General features: G+C 39.6%; 1 protein-coding gene across 1 annotated transcript; it reads left to right on the forward strand.

Moving 5' to 3' along the window:
- Positions 1 to 1,020: 1,020 nt before the first annotated feature.
- On the forward strand, positions 1,021 to 5,301 carry LOC140513411 (uncharacterized). The gene is made up of 3 exons (XM_072623089.1): positions 1,021 to 1,126; positions 1,253 to 1,335; positions 2,800 to 5,301. Exon 3 carries the CDS (start codon positions 3,119 to 3,121, stop codon positions 4,130 to 4,132), a length of 1,014 nt encoding a protein of 337 aa, XP_072479190.1. The 5' UTR covers positions 1,021 to 1,126; positions 1,253 to 1,335; positions 2,800 to 3,118; the 3' UTR covers positions 4,133 to 5,301.
- The last annotated feature ends 14,486 nt before the right edge of the window (positions 5,302 to 19,787 follow it).

Below are 19,787 nucleotides of genomic sequence, written 5' to 3' on the forward strand. Positions count from 1 at the left end.
TTAAATTGTCTCTCCTGGATCTATTTTCCAGGTCAGTTGTTTTTCCAATGAGATATTTCACATGATCTTCCATTTTTTTCATTCTTTTGGTTTTGTTTTGTGATTTCTTGGTTTCTCATAAAGTCATTAGCCTCCATCTGTTCCATTCTCATTTTTAAGGAACAATTTTCTTCAGTGATCTTTTGAACCTCCTTTTCCATTTGACTAATTCTGCTTTTTAAAGCATTCTTCTCCTCAGTAGCTTTTTGAACCTCTTTTGCCAATTGAGTTAGCCTATTTTTAAAGGTGTTATTTCCTTCAGCATTTTTTTGGGTCTCCTTCAGCAAAGTGTTGACCCGCTTTTCATGCTTTTCTTTCATCTCTCTCATTTCTCTTCCCAGTTTTTCCTCCACCTTTCTTACTTGATTTTCAAAATCCTTTTTGAGTTCTTCCATGGCCTGAGACCACTGAATATTTATTTTAGATGTGTGAGATACAGAGGCCTTGACTTTTATGTTTTTCCCTGATGATAAGCATTGTTCTTCCTCATCAGAAGGGATGGGAGAAGATATCTGTTCACCAAGAAGGTAATCTTCCATAGTCTTATTTTTTCCCCCCTTTTTGGGCATTTTCCCAAAAAGTTACTTGACTTTTGGGTCCTTTGTCAAGAGTAGGGTATACTCTAGGAATCTGTACTATCTCAGTTCCTCCAAGGTGGCACAATCAAGCGTGTACACTGGTCTGGGCGCAGGGAGAGATTTTTGTGCCCAGAATTGTAACCTCTTAACCTCTTCACAGCCACCTGGTCTCCAGTTCTGCCAAGTCAGCACTAGGGACTGATTTTCAGTTAAGCTGTGGGGACAAGGCTGTCATTCAGTGAGAGACAAAGACCAGGTCCCTCAGAGCCTCTCCACAGGATCGAGGTAATATTCAGCTCCTCAGTGCCCCTAGGGGTTTTTATGATCCAACAATGGATGTGTGCAGCTGTATGGGCTGCTGTGTGGCCTCTGTGGCTGCTGCCTCCTGCCTCAGCTATGGGAAGGCCCTTCTCTCTTCCCCGCCAGCTGAAAAAACTCTGTCACTGACCTTTGGGGTCTGTGGGTTGAGGGATCTGCAGACTGCTGCTGTTGGGACTGGGGATTCGCTGGTACTGCGACTAGAGATTCCATCCCCAATGTGTCCTCCTCCCAGAGTCGGGCCACGCTGCATGGCCAAGGTTGGGCTGGGCTCTGCTCCAGGTCCTGGCAACTGATGTTTCCTTTGGGCCTTTTAGGTCACCCTGGGCTGGAAATCTCCTCCACTCTGTTGTTCTCCACTTCTGCTGCTCCAAAATTTGTTGAGAGTCCCTTTCTACAGGTATTTTATGGGCTGTGTGGGGAGAGCCTTCATATATGTGTCTTTCTACTCTGACATCTTGGTTCCCTGGATTGTGGTTTCTAATCCATCCTGCTATCCTCTTCCATTTTATGAGTGAGTTCATTCCATTCATAGTTATAATTGCTAACTCTATTTCCTTTCATCCTATTCTCTTCCATTTGTCCTACTTTTTTTTTAATACAATTCCCTCTTCAAAAATCTATTTGCTTCTAACCATTACCTCCCTTAATGTCCCATCCTTCTAAACATTCTCTCCTTTCTTTTTTCCCCTTCCTGTCCTACTTCTCTGTTGGGTAAGATGATTTCTATACTTAATTTTGTGTGTATGTATGTTTCAGATTTTGAGTTTTATTTTATTGTTTCTTGGTGATTTATAGAGTCTTTAGCTTATACTTGACCAATTCTAATTTTTAAAGAACTGCTTTCTTCATCTTCATACATTGTACATCTTTTACCTTTTGGTCAATTCTACTTTTTAAAGACTTATTTTTTCAGTATTATTTTGTGTCTCTTACCAAGCTGTTAATTCTCTTTTCATCATTTTCATGCATTAGTCCCATTCTATTTAGTAATTTTTCCTCTACCACTCTTATTTGATTTTTAAAATAATTTTTTGCTCTTTTTAATTGTTTTCTTTATCTCTTCTAGGAATTTCTGTTGGATTTTTGTCCAATGGCATTTTCTTCGGAGACTTTGTTTGTAGATGTTTTCCTTTTTCCTATTTTATTCTAAACTTGAGAAATGCAGCAAGCATTTCTTTAGCATAGTAGAATAGGAAAAAAAGATTCTTGCACATGAAACTGCAAATCTGTATGTACAATATGCTATTCCTTTTAAATATATAATAAAGTTACCATGTAATTTTTTCCCCTTTTCTTTTCTTCCCTCACCTCTTTTCCTTGGAGATGATTGCCATTAGATACAAATGTGTGTGTGTACACACACATACATAATACACATACACATATATATGTACACATACATACATACATATATATATTGTTGGGACTGGAAGCTCAATTCCGTGTGGACGGTCTCGGGCAGGTAAAAGTGGGACTTCTAAATCTTAGAGTCTTACGAGGCCCTCCATGAACAGCGGGGGTTCGAGAAGGTCAGACTGAGCTAGCTCGGCTAGCTCGGGTATTTCTGCCTCTCCCCCGGAGATACCTGATGGGTGGAGTCTCCCTGCCCTCGAGGTCGTCCCGGATTGGAGCACACCTAGTTACCTAACAGCATGGTATTGAGATGCAAACTGTGTGGCTGAAGATTAAGTAGGATTGAGGAAGCCAGAAAGCTCTCTTAGCACGTGTGGAGCCAAAGAGAAAAGTAGGGCTCCGCTTCTTTTCTTTCCTCTCTCCCCTCCCCCTCTCTCCCCGCTTGTACTTCTACTTCCAATCCCTTAAGCTTAGCCTCCTTAGGAAATCTCCCCCTCTTCCTCCTAAGGAAGACCGTCCCCTGCACTTGTAACCGATTCCCTGGAATAAAGCTCAACCCCTGTTCGACTCTGGAACGTCCTTTCTCTCATATGTGCATCCGGCGTGGCCAGCCGAAGACCTGGGACAGGTAGGAAAGACTCGGGTAGCCCAATACAGGCCTCTAGGCTTGGCAGTTGGCGCCCCAACAAGGATTGGGAGAGTAGATAATCCTGGGTGCTTTTGGGGTACACCCGGAAGGGGCTGTGAAAGAAGCGAGTCCCGAATCCTAGATTCGGAAGGAGAGAAAGGGGAGAGAAGCTTCCCAAACCCCTGGGAAAAGGGTGGATATGGGGAATCTATTGCCAGTAATAAAGCCAGAGGAACAGGAGGTCTGGGCTGAGAAACTTCACAGGGAATGCAGGAAGGCGGGGGTCACAATAGAGTTAGATGACCTCCGAGAATTTTGTGAAAGGATTTGGAAAGTTTCTCCTTGGCTCAAGCAGGCAGGAATATCAAGAGAAAAATGGGGAGCGGTCGGAGAGCAAATGACTGCTTACGAGCAACAATACCCTGGGGAGCTGGAGGATTTAGATTTCCTGATATTCGGTGTAATTAAAAGCCTGCTGGAAGGGCCGGAGAGGCCAGGGCGGGATTGGAATGAGAGTGGAAGCGGAGAGAGGGGAGGGGAGAACACGGGAGGGATGGAGAGTCCAGGCAAGCAGAAAGTTAAGCGGAAAGTTAAGGAGCGTAAAGAAAAAATAGACCCGGAGCTCCATCTAGCAGATGGAAAAGGCGAGGCAGGGGAGAATACGCCGTGCCTTCCCTCCGCGCCTCCTTATAACCTGCTCCATTGGTCAGACAGTTCAGGGCCACAGTCCAGTTTGGAAAAAGGAATAAGAAAGGCTATAGAGAATGGAGAAGATGTAGGGACATTTCCTGTGCTAGAAATAGCGGACCCCAGTGTCCCCGGTGGCGTTCGAAGGAGTCACATACCTATAGAGTGGAAGAGAGTGGCGACTCTTAAAGAGGCTTGTACCAAGCATGGCCCTAATTCACCCTTTGTTATAGCCATGCTTGAAACTCTCAGTGGTCAGTTCGTTCTGACTCCTAATGACTGGAAGAGCTTAGCTAGAGCCTGCCTTACCCCTGGGCAGAATGTGATTTGGGTATCAGAATTTTCTCAGAAGGTAAAGAGCACTACCGGTGGGCTAGGGGCTCAGGCCCCCCAGGCTTATCAGCAATTTACAGGAACAGGGCAGTTTGAGGCTACAGGAAATCAATTACAGTACTTGGCCGCCGATTATGTCTTGATTGCCAGAATGGCTATGAGCCGCCTCGGGATGAGGTTATCAAATTTTTAGTAAGGGCCATTGCTGCTGTACTGGAGTCCCCACCCTTGAATTGGAAGTCAGACACCCCGATTTGGGTGGAGCAATGGCCTCTGACTTCAGAAAAACTCCAGGCATTACAAATACTGGTTAAGGAGCAATTAGCACCCTGGAATGCTCCTGTGTTTGTTAAAAAGAAAAAATCTAGGAAAGTCAGGTTCCTTAGAGATGTTAATGAAGCATTTGTAAGCACCTGGCAGCAGCTATACCTAAGTAAAGAGCCACTATGCATTCTTATCATCTTTACCTTAAAGGCAATCCTCGCTAAACAAAGAAGGGGAAAAGGTTGCCTAATACAATCAGAGCTAAGATCAAGAGGCCTAATACAATCAGAGCTAAGATCAAGAGACCTAATACAATCAGAGCTTGATACAGCTGTCTCAAAAAACTCACATAATACTCCAGCTATGAGACATTTTAAGATACTAATAGGGGGTCGAGGGCATGTTTGTGTCTCCACAGGAAAAGGGAATGCGTGGATTCCCATTAGAAGGATCCGTAGGTGGAAACCGATGTCAGAGACTGCGGAGAGCCCAGAGACCCCGGAGAAGGATCATACACCACCTGAGCCTGCTGCTGACAGCTTTAACCTTGCTGCCCAGAGAGGAAGCAGCCCTCATCACAACCGCAGACACTGCTGCTGACAGCTTCAATCTAGGCATCCTTTTTTCGCCAGCTGAATGAGGACTTTGATATCACAAACCCAGGACACTTGGGTGGGGAGGAGGTGACCAATTTTCTACCTGTATAGATCCATTTGCAAGATTAAGGGAGTGGTGACGTGTAAGGCGCCTACACCAGCTGCTCCTCTTAAAATATGCTTTGGGATTAGTTGATTGCACTTCCCCTGTTGTAACTCAGCCATTTAGTTTCATCTTTGTTTTATTTGATGCCTCCCTTTGTCAGTTGTGCTAGCTGCAGATTTCTGTGTGAATGAAGTCTTGTTGTAAGGTACTCATATGCTAAAGGCCTTCCTTAATCCACTCAGCCTCCAGCCACTGTTTGCTCTAGAGCCAGGTGCGCTCCGCGCATAACAAAGAAGGGGATATGTTGGGACTGGAAGCTCAATTCCGTGTGGACGGTCTCGGGCAGGTAAAAGTGGGACTTCTAAATCTTAGAGTCTTACGAGGCCCTCCATGAACAGCGGGGGTTCAAGAAGGTCAGACTGAGCTTGCTCGGCTAGCTCAGGTATTTCCGCCTCTCCCCCGGAGATACCTGATGGGTGGAGTCTCCCTGCCCTCGAGGTCGTCCCGGATTGGAGCACACCTAGTTACCTAACAGCATGGTATTGAGATGCAAACTGTGTGGCTGAAGATTAAGTAGGATTGAGGAAGCCAGAAAGCTCTCTTAGCACGTGTGGAGCCAAAGAGAAAAGTAGGGCTCCGCTTCTTTTCTTTCCTCTCTCCCCTCCCCCTCTCTCCCCGCTTGTACTTCTACTTCCAATCCCTTAAGCTTAGCCTCCTTAGGAAATCTCCCCCTCTTCCTCCTAAGGAAGACCGTCCCCTGCACTTGTAACCGATTCCCTGGAATAAAGCTCAACCCCTGTTCGACTCTGGAACGTCCTTTCTCTCATATGTGCATCCGGCGTGGCCAGCCGAAGACCTGGGACAGGTAGGAAAGACTCGGGTAGCCCAATACAGGCCTCTAGGCTTGGCAATATATTTTACATAATATATATGTATATGTAAAATCATTTGGTACATACTTCATTTATCATTTCTTTCTCTGGATGTAGATAACATCTTCCTTCATAGGTCTTTGAAGTTAATATGGATATTTATAATAGTAAAAATTAAATATTCACTCAAAGTTGTTCTTAAAAGAATATTGCTGTTACTGTATACAATATTCTTTTGGTTCATTTTACTCTTTTTTATCTCATGCAAGTCTATCCATGTTTTTCTGAGATCATTCAGCTTATCATAATAGAATTCATAGTAGTATTATATCATGATCATGTACCACAAAATGTTCAGCCATTCCCTAATGGATGGACATCCCTACAATTTCCAGTTCTTTGCCACCACAAAGAGAGTTACTATAAATGTTTTGGAACATATAGATCCTTTTCCTTTTCTCCATATCATCTTTGGAGAGAGACATAGTAGTGATATCTGCAGATGTTTTCAAGTCATTGTCTTCTTCTGAGTGTGTATCTTGAACTTCCCTGTCACCATAGTAGCTTTTTGTGACCATTTTTTTCATTCTTTGCTCATTTTTCCAGCCTATTTCTTGATTTTGGACTTTTGGACAGAGTTCGGCTCTGCTTACCTCTGGGTGGGGAGTGACATTCTTGAACTTTAGGCTTTTATATTCTTCTGTTTTCACAGCTAGGTTTAGATGCCCTATCAGTTTTTGATTCTGTGATCTGAGGAGAGGTAAGGTCACTGCCCTCTTAGTCTTCACTATGGTCCTTACCAAGTTGAGCCCTGTTCCTTTATAACCAAAACTTCTCTCTGCCTACAACTGTGACCTGAAACTGAGTAATGGACAATGAAATTGTCAAGTGGCTCAGTCCTACTCCCAGTGCCAGCACAGCACAGCTGTAATTTCTTTCTGATAAGATGTTCAATCCCCTTTCTGTCTCTGGATGCTGCTGTTGCCACAGTCTCCAAGGCCCATAGCTGGTGTTGTTTTTGCCACACTGAATCTTGGTCAGTTTCCACCCTAGTGTTGATAGATTTCTCTTTTTTTTCTTCCTATGCTGCCCTGTGCTGGAAACATGACCATTGTGTCATTTTATTGGTTATCCCAATTAAAATTCAGTTGTAAGATTTGTAAGATGCTGGGAGAACTAAGCAAAAATGTTCACTTTAGTTTACCATCTTGGCTCTACCTCCTTCCCCCCTAAATCTTTTAAAAGTTATTTCTATCTTAATGGCACTAAAGCTGAGTTGTTGATTTTTAATCTTTTTTCTTTCTGATATAAACCATAGAGAAGAGGTTGACCTGGAAAAAGTTGAGCTAATTGTTCTTAGGACAAAAAACTTGTTACAATTGAAGGTGAACTAAAAAAAACCCAAACTTTAGATGAGTGGTATTCCTTGAGAGAAGCCTGTCTTCACCTTGTAAAATTGCCTAAGGAAGCTTTAATTCCGTTTGTAACAACATGTCTTTGTAAATCAGTATTTAAAACATTTTTAAACACCAAAAAACAAATTGCAATTGATTATATATCCAATATGCTATACAAACTGCCTTGTCAAAGATCATTTCATGGTTTGATGTTCTTATTCAAGTTATTCATGATGACATACTTTTTAAAACAAAATTTGACTGTAATGTCCATATTTTAAATTAATTTTCTTGTCATTTAATGTGATAATAAGAAGTGCATGTCATTCTATCATTTTTTTCAGATTTTGATAACAATTCCAATATAATTGTTTTCATTTATAAGCTCTGTAATTAATTTTGTGCATTTAAAAATTATGTCCAGAAGGGATCCATAATCCTCACTAGATTTCCAATGGGGTCATTGACACAAATGACCTATGCATTAAAGTGAAAAAAAGTTGCACCAACAAGACAGATTTTATAAAGAAAGATGTTAGACTGACAAAAGATAAAAAGAGTGGGATAAACCCTTTTCCAAGGAAACATAGTTTGAGAATATCTATCTTCTAAACCTGAACTATAGTGACCATGCTCAAGGTGTTCTAAGCCAGTAAGCCCTGAACTCTTTGCAACCATGTACGCTGCTTTATGTATTACCTATACCCCTAGCCACCCTTTGTTTTGAGAATTACAATAAAACAAACATTACCATCACCTTTTAAAAGGGTATTTCAAGAAACTATTCTATTATTCCATTCACCATCCCTATGACTTCCAAGATCAAAATAGCCTTCCATGAACATTATTCTCCTATATTTGTTGTTTTCCTCTATTAGAACATAAGCTTCCTGAGGACAGATACTGTCTCACTCTAGTGTTTGTATCATCTATGCTTGACAGAGTGATATAATAACACAAATCATCCAATTGCTTATTATTAACAATGATACATTCAAGCAAGTATGTAAGATATTATCAATGGCATATAGGAACAGAAAAGGATGTCACTTGTAGTGTGAACCAATGGACAGTATGAATATTTTATTACTCATGAGACATCAATAAGAACCAACAAACCTCTAGTATTATGTAGTAGCATAACAAATTTAAGGAAAAATATGGTTAAGAATCACAGTCAGTGAGAATGGATGAGAAAAGGTGGGACAGAGGACGTTTCAGTCTTTATAGGTAGATGCTGAGAGTACTTATATCACTGAAATATTGGATCCATCAAAGTACCCCAAAACAGCTCCGAAATTACAGAATACAGAATAAAATTTTTTAGTTATCAAATCTGGAGTAATTTCTATTTTGAGTTTAATGTCTTTCACAGGAAGTATTTTGGATATCTTCAGTTCTCATAATTTTCCTCTTAAGACTCTCCTTGGTGTCAATATTTATCAACCACTTAATATATGCTTGACACTTCGGTAGGCACACTGGGAAATAAGGAAGACATATAAGACATGGACTCTATCCTCAAACCATTTACTACTACCATTACTCCAACAGTGATAACAATGACGACTACTGCTACTCTCAGTAAAAAAAAACAAACAAACAATAGCTAGCACTTATATAGTACTTAAAGGTTTTCAAAGCTCTTCACAAATATCACGTCTGATTCTCACAACAACACTGAGATGTAGGTGCTATTATATTTCCATTTTACACTTGCGTAAACTGAGGCAGAGAGAGGTTAAGTGACTTGTGCAAGGTCACACAGCTAGAAAGAGTTTGAAGTCAAATTTGAACTGTGGTCTTCCTGAATCTAGATCTTGTACTCTATCTACTACCTCACCTAGCTATTCCTATCAAGACTAATATATGAAATACGGAAAAATTAAAAATGGTATATAATTAAGTGTTATATTGTATGTAAAAATCCTGTAGGGAGGTCATGTTTTGTGACATCTTGTATAAACAAGGAAGGGTTGTCAAAGTAGATGAGGCCTGTGCTGGGCCTTGAAGAATGGTTAGGTTTTGGATGGGTAGAGAAAAACAAGAAAAGTATTTCAACAAAGGAAACAGCCTAAGTTTAAGCTACCAGAGGGAAGTAAGCTTGCTATATTTGTGGTTTAGTGAAGAGACTAGCTTGACTGTAGTAGTGGATGAACATTGGAGAGTAGTGGGATTAAGGACTGATTCAGATATTGATCACCTTGAAGTCGGGAAATGTGATGTTTTTGTCTCTCTTGGGAGAAATACCAGAATTATCATTCATCATGAAGGTTTTCAGAGAAGAATTACATGTATTGACTCATCTCTATATCTTCATTAATTTAGAATGAGGGGGGCAAAGCTTCTTAAGAAAATATTTATTTTCTTTTAAGGACACAACATAATGTGTCCAATTTAAAAAAAAAACAAAACCTGTTTTCTATAACTAAGCTGTGTTTGAAAAATTGAGAAACTTAGGAAAACCCCTAAGCTTCCTTTAGTTTCTTCCATTATACAGCTTGAACAAATATTGATTTATGCTAGGAGGTGTTATGGGCAGAAGACATATTTTCTGGGATAAAATTCACCATTCCAGCAAAACCCATTTCTGCTGATGAATGGCCATTGGCTAACAAACCTTCAGCAAGTGATTGAGGACATGGGGATGGAGCTGACATGAGAAAAGCTTGAGAGGGAAACCACATTCCTCCCCCCGATCCTCCTTTCTTCCCACGACTCAAATTCACTGCTTATTAGAAGAACTAAAATGATTAAGAAGCTGGAGGGTTTGATGTATGAGGAAAGATTACAAGAATTAAATATATGTAGTTTGGCCAAACAACTCAGGAGCCTCTGTATCTGTGGGTGTATGAGAAGAAAGGGGAGAGTGGGGTGGAAGAATGATAACAATGTGGAGATAATTGAGCCTTGAAGAAAGAGAAGGATTGTGAAGGTGGTCTTTAGGGGGATTACCTAAGAATAAATGGATGAAATAAAAAAAAAGGAAAAATGAGTTTAATCAGGAAGACTCTCCTAGTGGAGTAGACTTTTAAAGCTATAAAATAATCTCCCAGGGAAGGTGGTGAAATTCCCTCTCCTTGAGTCATTTGGGAGAGGCCTGCCCATTGCTGGCAGGTATATCTATACTACAGGCATGATGTTACTCTGACAGGCAAACAGATTTGGTGACCTAGGCCATGTGGAGTCCCTATGATTTACAGCTTAATTGTCAAGATAAATCAATAGTAAACAACAGAGTTGGGCCTTCTCCATGAGCTGGGTCTGCCTCATTTAATTCTTTCAAGTGATGGGAACATATTGTTCAATCTCTTTCCTTTTCTGGATTTTTTTTTCCTGGTCAGTCCTTGACAATAACAACCACTTTGTAAGGACATAGTAGTCCATGACTGGAGGAATGGTAAGATGAAAAGTGATGACCAAATCTGGATCTTCATTAAACCTCCTAATGCTGTTTTCTTCCCTTTAATAGATGTTACCCATTTATCAGTATCAAGAACATTCTCAGGGCTTCTGGTAAAGCTAGCTCATCTCCCTTTCTCAGATGCACCTAAGTACCCTCTCAAAACGAGTGGAACAATAGAGCTAGTCATTCCTTTCTTATAGGATACCAAGACTATCTTTAATTTTTATACTTGCAAACACTCTGCATACATAAAAGGTTTAAGCTCTATTGCTCTTGGAAATTGAATCAAATGAGATCTCTAAGAATTTCATTATTGAGCATCTTTCATTTTTATCCCAGAAAAAAAGGGCCTGGCAAATGTATTCTGTTTGGCAGTGGATCAGAGGGAATCTATAAGTCAACATTTCAAACTGGGAGTTTAATTAGGGGAGGGAGAAGTAGTTTCCTTAGGAACGACCAAAAAGGGGGAGGGAGAGTGGTGCTGTGGAATAGAAACAGTCCTCTACCAGACTCCATCAAACAATCAACAATCATCTAGCAAGTATTTGCCATGTGCCAGGCACTTGTTTAAGAGCTGGGGATACAAACAAAGGCCAAGACATGGTCCCTGCCCTCAAGGATCTCACATTCTAATGGGCAAGACAACATGCAAAGAACTATGTCTGTAAAAACATATATAGGGTGAATGGTACATGAAGAAAGAGGATTAACCAATCAGGAGTTTGGGGGAACAAGCCTCTGGCCTAACTCATTTCTTGAAACTAAATTACAGTTTTAATCACAGTTTTTTTTTGTTTTCTACCTCTTTGCCCCCCTTTGCATTGAAGTCATCTAGGATCATGGCAGTCTTAGTTTCATCAATACTTTCCACAGTATTTTTTTCATCATCCTTTGCAACAGATCTTGGAAGAGGAGCTGCAACATTCTTCATGCTATTCTGTTTGTTTGCATGTGTGAGGAGTATTGCAGGGTAAAATGACTGAGCACAGCATGAAATCATACATCTTGTTGAGAGCCAAAAGCATATATAGCACATGGACTAGGTGTTCTGGCACATGCTGAAGAGGAATTCTCATTGGTCCTTTCTACACTTCTCTAGGAAAGGGCCAGTGGGAATGCTCACATCATATCCTGCCTCCAGCTCTGCAACCCTGTGTTAAGAACTTTTGAATGGCCCCCCCCAATCCCAAATGTTTTAAATCTTTAATTTGACTCTCCTAGCAGAACCTGCAAGCTCTTCTGTTTAACTGAAATTTTTTCATGTGTTCTGATTTCATTTATATCAAGAATACTAATTGTAATGTTCAATTCCTAGGTTGTCATATAAGGACAAGTCATTTAGAATACAAAGCATTCAATTAAATTTGAGGATGGGTTTTTTTTTAGGTATGAATTTGTCATTCTCTAAAGTTCTTTCAGGGGTCTCATGATGGATATCACTCTGGAAACTAAGTGGTAGGGCACAACAAACCTAAGGAACTTTTTTATTTCTTTATTTTAGTGGTGAAGTCTTTTAGACTTAGAATTGTAAACTTGAGATCTGAAAGGGGTCTTAGAAGTAATTCATTAGAGGTAATGACTTATTTTACAGATGAAGTAACTGAGGATAAGAGAAGTCAAGACATAACAACTGTCAGAGATGAAACGGGAATCCAGGTCTTTCTGATTTCAGCTCTAGGACTTTATTCCTCTTTTCAATATCACAGCCTATAAATAAATAGAATAGACAGGTTTCAGTTCAGCAGATAATCAATCATTTATCAATTGTTATACAGTAAATGAACAGAAAAAAACGTATTTCCTGAACAGAAATCTTTGGAAGATAAATTCTGGTCTAATTGCCATATACCTGGAAAAAACAGCCTGTATATTCCTCAGATACCATCCTTTAGTAGACTAACATTGAACCAGATGAAAGCTATGACAAAGGGGCCTCTAGTACTATGCCCTTGTGACTTACTCAATTTTGATGATAATGATGATAATAAAAACAAAACAAAAGAAAGCTGATCTCACTGAATCAGAGAAACAATGTCCTCTTTTCAGAACTTTCCTAATACCATAGAGGGCACTGCCATTTTCCTAGTCAGGTGGGCTCACCACTTCAGTCTCATCCTCAACATCTCATTCTTACTTACTATATATCCAATTCATTGGCAAATCTTGCTATTTCCACCTTTGCATATCTCTCATTCCAGTGCCCTTCTTTATGCCCACACACTCATCCCCCTAGCTTTGGTCTCATTACCTCTCTTCTGAACTATTGTAATAGCTTTCTAACTGCCCTCCCTGTCTCAGGGCAGTTATTTAGTCTATAACCATTTATTAAGTGTCTGCTATGTCAAGGATTGGGGATTAGACAAAGGTACTAGATAAAGCCTTCTCTCAAAGAGCTGACAATGGATGGTGGAGAAAAGCTACCAACTATGACAAAGAGAATAAATTTGAAATAATCAACAGAGGAAAGGCACTAAAGTTAAGGAGAATTAGGTTTCCTTGTAGAAGCCGTGATTTTGAAGGAATCCAGAGAATTTAGGAGACAGAAAATGAGGAGGAAGAACACTCTAGGTATGGGGAATAGCCAGTCAAAAGGTCTGTTGTTGAGAGATGGAGTATCTTGCTCAAAGAAGGAAGCCAGTGTCACTGGATCACAGAGTATGTGGAAGTCAGGGGAGAGGATAAAGCAAAGATGATTGGAAAAGTAGAGGGAGAAGATTATGGACTCTAAATGCCAACCTATTTGTTTTTGATCCTTGGGGTGATAGAGAGTCACTGGAGTTCATTGAGTGAGGGGAATGGGGTATATGTGACATGATCAAATCTGTGTTTTAGGTACCATACCACAATAAGTATTTCATAGATATTTATTGAATTCAGCTAAATTGATTTATGTTTTCTTTCTATGCGTTTTGCCTTTATAATTTCATTCAGCTTAATTCAATTCCACAAACAATTTTTACATACTTATTATGGGCCAGGCACCATACCATGTTGACAATACAAGGAAAGACAAAAATAATGTTTGCATTCAAAGAGTATGCCTCCTACTGGGGTATGGGGGTGCAGATGGGAATGGGAAGAGGAGAAGTGGTGGTGACTAGAACAACATGTACCAAGATGGCTAAATATGAAGAGCCAGTTACCAAATATTTACTGGTGTATGCCTCTCAGGTATAGTCTTACTAGCTTGTATTTGTACCCTCAGACTGTAGCATAGTGCCCAGGATATATTAAGTGCATAATAAATGCACTATCTACCTGCCTATCTATTTAAGCTATAAAGCAGATATATATGAGCTATTATTCCTTTCCTTAGTAGCATTTTCCTATCTTTGATGGAAATTAGTAGGAATATTTCCTAAGAGATATTATCTGGCACTGTATTTTTACTAAATTCTTCAGATTGTAAGTAGTTTTTTGAATATGAGTCATTAAAATAATTGTCTAAATCAAGCTACCTATTACAGGCTTCCATAGGAATTAACAGCAGTAGCATTGTTGAGATACTATCACACCAAATGGGATGACCAGTTCTAGTTGTCTACCTAGCTTTTAAAGGGAGGCTTCCTGCCAAACCATCCCACAAATTAAACGTTGGCAGACTTTAGAGCATGCAGTGGAGATTGGATGAGCCCATATGATTAGACAAATGAGTACAAAGGAAACATTTCCTTAGTCTTAATCCATTAAACATATATAGTCAAACTAATTGAAGGCCTGTATTCAATCCACTCAATTTAATTGAAAGAATACTCTCTTAGTTGAGTCTACATTTATATTAATGCACCATTCTATCCTTATATAAGAATAAATCAAAAAAATAGATTTTGTGGGAGCTCTGCAAAAACGGCATTTTACCTCCCACATACTGTGAATCTTTCTTTTGAAGATTCCTAAATGGTCAGCGAATAAATATTAGTCTTCACATTCTATGGAATGCATTTATGACAACATTTAACTAATATAGTAAGTGGTTTCCCTTTGATAATATGGTAATAGTTTACATTTGTACATTGTACAGATCCATTAATCTAAGTTTTTAGAGAAGTTTCATTTCTGTTGCCTACTTTTGTGCTCTAGATGAATATATGAAGCAGACAAAGCACCCATTCTTAGAATGAGATAATGGAACAAGCACTCAACTTGGAGTCTGAAGACTTGATTTTTAGTTGCAATTCTGCATAGGTAATCATGAACAAGTTGTTTCTCCTCTATGAGTCCCCATTTCCTCATCTGCCAAATGGAGATAACTGCGGCTAAAATATCTTATGAGGATTACACTTTTGCATATCACAAAGCACTATGTGAATACTGTCCTCAGCTGCAATAAGAGGGAGGGAAGGAAGATTATTCCTTTATTTATACTATGGCATTTATACCATGGTAGTGCTATGTGCTGGTTGCTATTTACAAATAAGAGAATAGTGACCACAATGAGAAAGTAAATAACTCCTCTCTGTCCTACTATGGTCAGGTCACACACTTAGAGGAGTGAGTTTAGTTTTAGGAATGCTATTTTTGTGAAGGCTGAGGTACATGAGAAAGAGTTACCTGGATAAAGCAGTGTGGAGCAGGACATTGCCAAGATGGCAAAGGAACGTGTCATTTATGGAAAAATGAAAGACTGTGGAAGTAGTGCAAGATTCAAAATCAGAGGACTGACATTCAAATTCTAACTCTACCCTTTATACTTTTGAGACCTTGGAAAACAGTTAAACCACTCTAAGACTTAGTTTCCTTGTCTTTAAAATAAGGGAGTTAGGCAAGAAGACCTCTAAAATCATTGCCATTCTAAATCCATTGGGCCATTAACCCAATACTTCCACGGAACTGTGATCTCATGGATTCAAGAGTTCCTTCCAGTGATATCCATTCATGCCTGACCATCCTATGTACCTCTTGCTCGTGTTCTCCCCCAAGTTTACTACATAAAGAATACCCAACTATTGGAGGTATTACTCACTTTGTGAGAGTATCAATAGAAAAACCTGACTGGGCACCAGTTAGCTTATCTTCCTGTTATACACTTGGGCCCTGGGTGAGAGCACTGGACTTGGAGTAGGGAAAAATTGAACTCAAATTATACCTCAGTCACTTACTAGCTATGTGACCCTGAGAAAGTAATTTAACCTCACTTAGCCTTAGTTTCCTCATTTGTAAAATAGAGATAAATAATAGCAGCCGCCACACAGGGTTATTATGAGGATTAAATTAGATAACATGTACAATGCCACTTTGCTACAAACACTGAAGAAGCAGAAGGGAGTGACCCAAGGTTGGGAGGTATTAAAATGTTTTGGTGGTTTTTTTATGGCTCCTGATGGCTGAAAAGAATTTGCCACCAAATGGTAAGCCAAGTGGAGAGGCTTGTTTCTGTTAGTTGCCTCCATCTTGGTAAAAGAATTAGGCTTTTTTTTTTTTTTTTTTTGCTTGACTTCAGAAGAAGGAGCCAGGGGTCAAGTTGCACATTTAGGTTTTATAGAAGGGGGTGAAATCTCCTTAAGAATTAGAATTGTCTCAGAATGGCTAGTTACTAGGTGATTGGTTTACTCCTCACTTGAAGCCTTTGAGTAGAGGCTGGATGATCATTTCTTGATACGTTTTAACAGCTAATCTTGGTCAGGTAGAGATTAGACTTGATGGATTCTGAGGGCCCTTTCAGTTCTTTGATTCAACGAACAACAATTCATTCTTATATTACAGATGAGGATCTTGAGTTACAAAGTGATAAAGATGAAAGTCTCTGAGAAGACAGAAAGAAATAGCAACACCTTTCAATAAGGCTTTTAAGGTTAAAAAGAGGTTTTGCCCATAGTATTATCCATTTTAAAATTGAAGAAATTGAGGTGCAATGAAGTTCAATAATTTGGTTTTTGTTGCACAGTTAATGCCAGCAGATTTGAAACTAGATTTCTTGATTCCATGTATAGGGTCTTTCCCCTACAGTAAACCAGGGAATGGAGGTACAGACAGGAGGTACAGACTGAAGGAGGTACAGAAGGAGAGAGGGAGGGAGGGAGGAAGGAAGGAAGGAAGGAACAAAAGGAAGGAGGAAGGGAAAAGAGAGGGAGAGAAGGAGAGTAAAAGGTTAAAAAGATTGAAGGAAAAAAGGAAGGAAATATAGAAGGAAGAAAGGAAGGATGGAAGAAAATATAAAAGAAAGATGAAAAGAAAAAGGAAATAAGAAAAGGAGGGAGAAAGGAAAGAAAGGTGGAAAGAAGGGAGGAAAAGGAAGGAAGCAAGCATAATAGGGAAAAATAAGGAAGCAAAGAGGAAGATGCGAAGAAAGGAAGCAGACAAGCAAAGTCAGAGAGATTCAAAAAGGGAAGTAAAAAAGAAGACAGAAAAAAGGAAATGAAAAGAAGAATAAATAAAAGGAAAAGATTTTTAAAGATAAAAACAAGGTCCAAAAAGTTGATATAATGAAAAGAGAATTTTAAAATGTTTGGTAAGTGAATTACCTCATATAAGCACTCTATCTAGTATCTTGCCGCATCATTGAAATTAATGTTCAAAATATTTCTGTTTGATCATTTCTATAGCCTGAATTATGTTGTTTAAAGGGAAGAAAGGGGTCTCTTAGTGTGGATACACCAAGTTAACAGATTTCTTCTTTCTGCTCCCAGTAGTTCCAGCTTATGAGATGATCAGCAGTCACCCAGATGGTTGAGTTTGACTCAAGAAATCCTTGGTAAAGCTCCAAACAACCATTGGTAAACTGGGTCTTCATGTTGTATTATTAATGATCCACTCTGGCCATTCTTCAGTGTTTTCATCACCTTGGCCCAAAGTAGGTTTTTCCCTCAGTATTTTGTGTCATCCTTTGGGACCTGCATATCTCTCTATGACATCATTCCGATATCCATTAAAATAATTACATTGGATTCTGCTACTAATGGCTGGTATTGCAGTAGATTCAGGATCCATGAAGTTTTGACTCAGATTGTGTTCTTAATAGATGCTGGAACAGCTCCAATCTATTCCCATGAATCCTGCAGATTCTTCCTTTTAAAATATAAATTCATAATATCTGGATTGCATTGTTTTCCTGTGTCATGTTTGGGGCTTTTCCTTCCCCTTTCTACTGCCTACTTATTTATTGTGTTGGCATCTGCATAGTTATTCACTTGAAGAAAACTGGAGTTGTGGTCTTCATATGCCATAATAGTGAAATGGTTTGAGGAAGGATCTAGAAATAGAATATTATTTATTATCCTACTAGGAGGAAAATAATTGGTTACAAAGTACAACCTTCCTGCCAGTGTAGGAATACCCTTTACTCCAACCCTTATAAATGTTGTCCCCACCAAAGTCTTAGCTTAAATACTGTCAATAATGGGCAGCTGAATCTCTGTCTGCCTCAATTTCCTTATCTGTAAAATGAAGATAATAATATCATTTATATCCTTGAATTATTTTGAGGATAAATTGAGATATTTGTAAAGCTCTTGACAACCCATAAGGTGCTATATAAATGTTAGTTATTGTTATTATTTTATGTTCTTTGAAACTTATGACTTTCATATGAAACCTGTTCTAATGGTTAACCCTTATTAGAGGCAGACCTGGTGTTTGGACAGAGGCAAAGAAGAAAGGAATTTTGACTCCTTTCTCCATGTAGGGAAAACAGAGAATTAAGGTAAGTTGAGAAAAATTTTAATTTAGTGTTTTCCTGAAGAATTTACTCCATTGAAATTATGAAAGTGTGGGCACTCAGCCAGAAGGGGGATTTGCTATATAGAAGTGCCAACCATCCCATCAAATGTCCATAGCTGGTCCTGGTATGTGGACATTTTATTACAACTCCTCTTCTGAAGCCTTAGAAGCTATTTGGTGCTGCTTAGCACCTCTTTAACTTGGGGCCCTAGTCAGAGGTGAAGCTCAAAATGTGCCTAAAGGAAACCTCATACCCCAAAACACATAATGAAAAAGAACAGGAGAGGAGGCTTGTATCGACAAGAATTACTGCTTGCTTCCACAGGAAAGCTCTGAAAAGGGAAATAGAATTCTCACGGTCAAGTGTTCCCATGGATCCTTCAGAGGGAGAGTACAAGCTCACTCATGAATATATATTCAGTTATAGTGGGGCTGAATTATTCCGAATCATTGCCCCCCATTCAGAGATGGCCCAAGGTGACATAAGTGTAGCGAGTAATGTAGCTAGAAAGAAAGAAAGAGGTCTATTCACTGAATGGGCATTGTCTCACTCAAAGTGAGAACCTGAAAAGGCCCTCACCCAAAAGGGCCAAGGTGTTCCATTGCATCCTGGTCCATCTCCAGTCATCCTGATAAATATCAGGTCACTGGATCCAGATGGCTCTGAAGAAGTGTGGCTGGTGACCTTGCACAGCCCTCCCTCACTCAAATCAAAGTCAACTGCAAGCCATGTCATCATTTCCCTGATGTCATGGTCCTGTTTGAAAACATACCAACATAACAAACTGTAGCCATTTTTGCAGCTTCTCAAAAGATTGAGGCCTTCATCTCTTTAACCTCTTCCTCCAGAACCTCCATGTGAGGAAGAACTCACACTAGCCATGGTCACTTCAAGGTCTGGGTTCAGATCCTTTCCCCTCTACTTAGCAACCATGTCACTGTCTGCAAGTCATTTAACCTCATATAACCCATAGAATGCAAAATAAAATAAAACTGTGATCCTTTGTCACTTTAACCTTTACTAGTCACAGTAGTTTTGTTTCTTCTAAATCATTTTACAACAAGGAAAATACTTCAGTAGAACTATGTGCTATCATAGAAAGAGCAACTGGTATTTTGAGTCTGAGGACCTGACTTTGAATACTATCTACTAGCTACTAACTACTTCATTATGTTAAGCAAGTGATTTCATCCTTATGGCTCTCAGATTCCTCATCTTTAAAATGAGGGGGTTGGACTTATGATCTTTAAGACCCGTTTGAGGTCTAAGGACAGTATGCTGAGGGTGGCGGCAGTTCTGGCTTTCTCAAGGCTGAGATTCATGGATTACTTGAACTACAGAAGCAGAGTTTTGGAACTGCAGTCAACTCAGCCTAAGGAGTATCTGCACTGACACCTCCATGGCGAGCTGCTGGGAGTGAGGACCACCAGGCTGCCTAAGGAACGGTGCACTGGCCTAGGTCATAAATGGAACAGGTCCAAACTCTTGTGTGAAATTGAACCTGTGAATAGTCCCCTCACTTCCAGTCTGGGGGAGATAGGGAGAGCCAG

This window comes from Notamacropus eugenii, chromosome 7 (genome assembly GCF_028372415.1).
Source record: "Notamacropus eugenii isolate mMacEug1 chromosome 7, mMacEug1.pri_v2, whole genome shotgun sequence".
NCBI lineage: Eukaryota > Metazoa > Chordata > Mammalia > Diprotodontia > Macropodidae > Notamacropus > Notamacropus eugenii.

What these genes read in the sequence shown, in the direction of transcription:
- LOC140513411 (XM_072623089.1), top strand. Translation starts at nt 3,119, where the DNA reads ATGGGGAATCTATTGCCAGTAATAAAGCCAGAGGAACAGGAGGTCTGG.